Source organism: Rattus rattus, chromosome 5 (assembly GCF_011064425.1).
Source record: "Rattus rattus isolate New Zealand chromosome 5, Rrattus_CSIRO_v1, whole genome shotgun sequence".
NCBI classification, from domain to species: domain Eukaryota; kingdom Metazoa; phylum Chordata; class Mammalia; order Rodentia; family Muridae; genus Rattus; species Rattus rattus.
This window is the reverse complement of record NC_046158.1, coordinates 151,970,151-151,976,380: the sequence shown is the minus strand read 5'-3', so window position 1 is coordinate 151,976,380 and position 6,230 is coordinate 151,970,151. Positions and strand designations below refer to the sequence as shown.

The window sequence follows — 6,230 nt, the reverse complement described above, 5'->3', positions numbered from 1 at the left end:
AGATGACCTTCTGACCCAGATCCCTACTTACCAGGAACTATCAAGGGGCATTTGACTGAGCTAGGGAATGCGAGGTATTGAGAGGAAAAAAAAAAAAAAAAAAAAAGAGTGTGGGCATAGTATTCCTCCTGACGCTGGTTCCAGTGCTGACTGCATTTAGGGGCTTCCTTGCGACTTGGTGTGATGCCGCAGCTGTGACAGCCACCAGGTGAGCATGAGCAACAGGGCTCTGCTGCTCTCTGTGATGTGATGAGAGACCACAACCGCATGAGCCTCATGCTTGATGAGCAGGCTCTGTGGTGATTGTACTCAGCATTTTATTTTATTTTACTTTTGAGACAGGGTCTCTCTTTGTTGCCTTGGATGTCCCGGAATTCTCTCTGTAGGCCAGACTGGTCTCAAAATCAGATCTACCTGCCTCCGTCTCCCCTGTGTGCCATCAACTCCAGTTCTGTTGCTACTCTTGATTGTAGCCAAAAGGTCAAGGGCTGAGCTACCTCTAGGAATGTCCAGAAGACTGTTGGAAAGATCTGTTGCTTGCACATAGGTGAAGAGGTGCAATGAGGAAGAGCCTGAGGCTTGGCCAGGTGTACATCCTTGGTTGAGTGACTGATTTGTTCAAAGCCTCCTTTCCCTCATCTCTGAAATGGGGGTCATCGGCATCTGAGCAAAGATTACATGAATGGGGGAGAAGAAGTACAAGAAGAAAAGTTGGGTGTGCTGCTGCCCTTCAGATGCCAGGACCGCCGTGAGTTTGAAACTAACTTGGGCTGCAGCTTTAAGATCCTGCCTCAAAACAAAAGACAAGACAAGACAAAACAAACCCATGTTAGAAAGCAAAATAAAACCCCAAAGTACTTGAAAGATATACGTGCTCTGAGTTCTGGCTGGTACTGGCCTCCCTGTCTGACACGAGTCCCACAACACCCAACTTTCCTACTTTGGAAATGCTTGAGTCTGCAGAAAATTTGAGCCTATGAGACAGGCAGGTTGAGGGCACAGCTCAATGCTCGAGTGAGTACTTAGCTTGCATAAGGTTCTGGGTTCAATCCCAGCAGCCGAAGTGGCAAACGCCTGTGTACCTGTCTGCAGTTGGCTTTCAGTTTCTGTGATCAACACCGTGATCAAAAGGGTTGATTTCCACTTAAAAGTTCATCACCGAGGAACCCATGCCATGGAGAAACATTACCTTCTGGATTGCTCAGCCTGCTTTCGTATACACCCCAGAACCACTTGTTTGGGGTGGCACTGCCCTTATAGGACTTAGACCTGCCACACCAATCTTTACTCAAGAAAATGAACCACAGATCTGTCTACAGATCAACGCGATGGAAGCCTTTTCTCACTTGAGATGCCCTCTTCCCAGATGGTTCTAGTTTGTGTCAAGTTGCCAAAAAAAACCAAACAACAAAAACTGAAACCAGCTAGCCTGCATGGTGTTCTGAAAGGAAATCTACTGGCAATGCCACATTTGCTCACACGCACCCTTGCCACCCACCATCCTGTATTTTCATCTTTGAGACATTTGAGGGTAAATTGGAGGAAGGGACATATAGGGTTTGTAGAATGATGATTCCCTTTATTTTATGGAGGAGGGTGGAGCATGTCATGGTATGTGTGTTGGAGGACAGCTCTCGGGAGCTGGTCCCCTCCTTCCGTCTTGGGACCTCACTCTTCAGGCTTGATGGCAAGAACTTTTACCTGATGAACCATTTGCTGGCCTTCTCTTAGGGTTTTCTCCTTCATCTTAGTCAAGTGATCGACAAGTTGTGCTCCTTAGGTTATTGAAACCACTCTGGTGGTTCTGTCCTTTATATATGACATGAAGTGTGACCAGTAGAATACATTCCTTTTTGGAATTTGAACTAATTTTTCTCTCTCCCTCCATCTTTCTTCCTTTCAATAGACCCTTATTGGGTAGCCCTGGCATGCCTGGCCCGGTGCTCCTGACAGTTCTGCTGCCTCAGCCTCCTGGAACTACCATGTGTAGGCAGCCTGGAATTTCAGATGTAGTGGAGGATAGGCTTTGTCCTTTTACCCTTCTAAACGCAACGATTATAGGTGTGCCCTACTGGGCCTACCTCTGGTGCTAATCTTGTTGGTGATGTAAACATCATGGTCCTCAAAAGACAGGGACATATAAGGCTGGCAGATGCTGTTGGGTCTTGCCTGGGATCTCAGCCTCTGTCAACTGGCGTGCTCCCATTCCCTCTGGCTTCTCAGAGAGGGACAGTTGGGGCCAGGAAGGAGAAAGTAGGAGCTGTCAGCATTCTATTTATTTATTTATTTATTTATTTATTTATTTATTTATTTATTTATTATATAAGTACACTGTAGCTGTCTTCAGACACACCAGAAGAGGGCATCAGATCACATGACAGATGGTTGTGAGCCACCATGTGGTTGCTGGGATTTGAACTCAGGACCTCTGGAAGAGCAGTCGGTGCTCGTAACCACTGAGCCATCTCTCCAGCCCGAGCTGTCAGCATTCTTAAGCCCTAGGCTTGAGGGCTTCACCCTAGGACTTGTGTGTCTTTTGGCAACAGTCTTAGAATCAACCCTACTTCGAAGAAGGGACACAAGTCAATCCCTTCCCGGGGACTGGGCAAACAGGGAAGGATGAAGGTGGCGTCCTCACTGATCATTGACCTGAGCGAGTCACCCAGCTGCTTTCGATTCTGACTCTAGGGCCTGCCAGATGTTACTCAGCAGAACGACTGGCTTCTTTTTGGATCTTTTTCTGACATAATTTAATTTGTTTTTACTGTTCCTATCTGTTCTACTCCGAGCATATACATATATAAATATTATGCATATGTCTGAATACATTTCAGTATAATATTGCACTTGAATCAATAATTATTTTAATGTACTTTTGTTACACTTAGACTTATTATTACTATTATGAATATTTTTTTTTTTTTTTTTTTTCGGAGCTGGGGACTGAACCCAGGGCCTTGCGCTTCCTAGGCAAGCGCTCTACCACTGAGCTAAATCCCCAACCCCATGAATTTTTATTAAAGATTTTATTTATTTATTGTATATGAGTACACTGTAGCTGTCTTCAGACACACAAGAAGAGGGCATCAGATCTCATTACAGATGGTTGTGAGCCACCATGTGGTTGCTGGGATTTGAACTCAGGACCTCTGGAAGAGCAGTCAGTGCTCTTAACCAGTGAGCCATCTCTCTAGCCCCTCTATTATGAATTTTAAGATAGGATTTCCCTATGTACCCCTGGATGGCCTGGAACTGAGATCTGCCTGCCTTTGCTTCCTGCGCGTAGGGTGTGCATCACCAGACCCGGCTTGGGACTTGGCTGCTGTGTGACTAACTCCATGGGTGAAGAGTGGACACTTGCAGAACAGTGAAGCAGGAACTGCCATCGTGCAGGTGGGAAATCCTGGAGGTAACAGCAGAGAGTTAGGATAGAGTTAATCTTATTCACACCGAACACATTTTATACAGTTGTGCCTCAAGACATCTATTTTATCCCACTATCTCCAGATTCCTTTCCAAGTTCTTTTTATATAAGAATTATCCAAAAGCCCGGGATGCTACTGCATGCCTCTAATCTAGCACGAGGGAGGAAGAGGCAGCTGGGTTTTTGAGTTGGAGGCTAGCCTGGTCTACGTTTATTGCCTTTGACTTTGACCTTATTTATTTTGGTCAAACCTGTCCCCACCCCGGGTTGGCTTTAAAGTTTTGTTTCTTCTGTTTCTACCCTCGGAGGCATGGGGTCACTGGGATTGGCTTCACTTGCTACAGTTTGCTATCTTGGTAGAGGCTGGTTCTGTAGAATGCTGCACGTTCTGCGTTTGTTTTTGTATCTTCCTATTCCGTTAGATTCAGGTCACTTATTTTGGTTTGCGTTAGCAAGTACATTACCTTGGTAGCTTTCTGCTCTATGCACCGCATCCTTTAAGGAGGCATGGGGTGACAGTTTGAGCCACTTCTTTTGGCACCAAGTTTAAGACGCACTTGGTTAAGGTGGTGTCTCTCAATTCTCCCCACTGTAACGCAAGCTGTTCTCTGGTTTCAATCCCGATACTCAGAGACCACATTGAGGACTGAACATCTTGTGACCCAAAACCCTTTCAAGTCAGTGACTTAGCAGGGATCCTACCTCGGGCCTCAGTTTGCTCGTCTGAAAAGTAAGGATGACGCCCCCTCAGCTATTGGTCTTGAGGAACGGTGCTTGGCGCACAATGAACACTCCATAGAGGTCAGGAATTCCAGGATGGAGACAGGCACACGGGAAATCGAACGCTGGACGCCCGCTTTAGCTCCAGGGGATGGGTAAGCTGGTGGCAACCCAGGCCTTGCGACCACGCCCCTTGCCTCGCGCAGGGCCCCCTGGGACCCGTAGTGCTGGGCGTGGCCGCGGGACTACAAATCCCGGCGGCCCCCGCGCCGCGGCTTTAGCGGCGGCTGCCTCAGCTCCTCAGAGCGCCGGCGGCGGCCTCGGCGGAGTCGGTGTCGGCGGCCGGGGCTGAGCTGTGAGTTTCCGATCGAGAACAGCGTTGGGGAAGATGGCGGCGAGCGGTGAGTGGAGAGAAAGGCAGCGGCGAGCAGCAGGCGAGGCCGGAGGCATGGCCTGAGGCGGGGGTCTTGGGGTCGCCAGCAACGCGCGGCGCAGGCGACCGGGATCGGGCGGGCGCCGCTGGGCTCCGGGGCCCGTGCAGGGTCGCGAGGAGTTCGCGGCCGCGGCCTCTGCTGCTGGAGCAACCCCCGGCGAATCTCGGGTCGGAGAAGCTCAGCGTAGCCTCCTCTTCCCGCCGGCGCCGCCCGGCGGGGCGGACGCGGGCGGCTCCTCCGGCAGGAGCTGCGGCTCCGCTGTGAGCGGGCGCGGCGGACACGGAGTCTGCTGTGCGCGCGGGGTGAGCGCGGGTGTGTGCGTGGTGAGAGCGGGGTCTGTGGTGTGTGCCGGGTGTGTGGAATGGATGTGGAGTCTGGGATGTGCCAGGTATGTGGCGTGGCTCCTGAGTCTGCCAGGTGTGTGAGGTGGATGCAGGGTGAGTGCGGGGTCTGCAGGGTGGATGCAGGGCGGGTAAGATGAGTGCGGTGTGCGAGAGGTGTGTGCTGGTGTGCGCCGGGTGAGCGGAGATGTGAGGTATGAGTGCGAGGTCTGCGGTCTGTGTGGGGCGAGGACCCGGGTGGATGCGGGGTCCTCGATGTGTCTAGGGTGGGTGCTTTGCGGATGAGGAGTTTGAGGTGTGTAGCGTGGATGCAGGCTCTGCTGTCTGTATGGGATGAGTGTGGGGTCTCCCCTCTGTGCGGCGTGGATACGGGCTCTGCGGTCTGGTATCCGCTCTCACCGTGGTCGCTTTCATCTTACGAAATTCCCAGTCTAGGTTCGTTCATTGATTCTGTTTGCAATAGTTTAAATGAACCCGAGCCGCACAGCCTGCGAGAGAAGTGGGAGGCAGTGCTACTTCCTAGGCAGCTTGAGGGTGTCTAGGGTGGAAAAGTTAACCAGAAGAGCAGCCTGGAGAGGCCAGGGCATCTTAGACCCACGGAGCAGGAGCCCAGGACTCCACACTGTATGACCCGGAAGATTGGAAAGTGTCTTGAAGTCGAGAAACTTTTTTCCCCCTCCCAAATGCGAAGACTTCCCTTTTTTGCAGTTTCTAAGTAGCGCTTCAAAGCCAACTTGTTTTTTGTAATTAAGTTTGTGAGGTTAAAAAAAAAAAAAAAAAAAAAAGGACCAGGAAGGAGAGCCAATCCCCTATCTGCTGCAGGGCAAGGTGGACCGAATAAGATGAGAGGTCCTGTATCAGGGTTTCTGTGGCCTGAGATTTAAACGCCGGCCCTCCGATCGGTTGGCTGATCTCTGCAATGTCAAAGCCTTAGCATTTGTTTCTGCAGGTTGGTGCTGGAGCCAAGGGTGTATGGGTTCAGATCTTCAGCAAATACTGCTGTGGATTAACATGGCAGTGCAAACCTCTGAGTTTGTGAGAGGTTCGTTCTTTTAAAAAGTTAAATGACAATCAGTTATTCAGGATGGGTTTTTCCACATCTGACACCCAACTGAAAAGGTATGAAAACACAGAAAAAGGAATCTCTTCCACTCGAAACCCTCTCTGAGGCAACGACGGTTAGCATTTCTTGGAGTAAGTTTGGCTTTGGGACTTAAGACTTGAGTATTTTCATTAGAAACAAACCCCAGCTGCTGTACACTGAGAGCAGGAACAAGGAGGGGGTGGGTAGTGTTTTCTTCGTTTTGCTTT

General features: G+C 50.0%; 1 protein-coding gene across 1 annotated transcript; it reads right to left on the bottom strand.

Annotated features, from left to right (window-relative positions):
• Window positions 1–3,013: 3,013 nt before the first annotated feature.
• On the bottom strand, window positions 3,014–5,333 carry LOC116901085. The gene is made up of 3 exons (XM_032902648.1): window positions 5,290–5,333; window positions 4,127–5,236; window positions 3,014–3,403 (listed from the first exon to the last, which is right to left on the bottom strand). The coding sequence occupies exons 1-2, from the start codon at window positions 5,331–5,333 to the stop codon at window positions 4,390–4,392; spliced, it is 891 nt and encodes a 296-aa protein (XP_032758539.1). The 3' UTR covers window positions 3,014–3,403; window positions 4,127–4,389.
• Window positions 5,334–6,230: the final 897 nt, after the last annotated feature.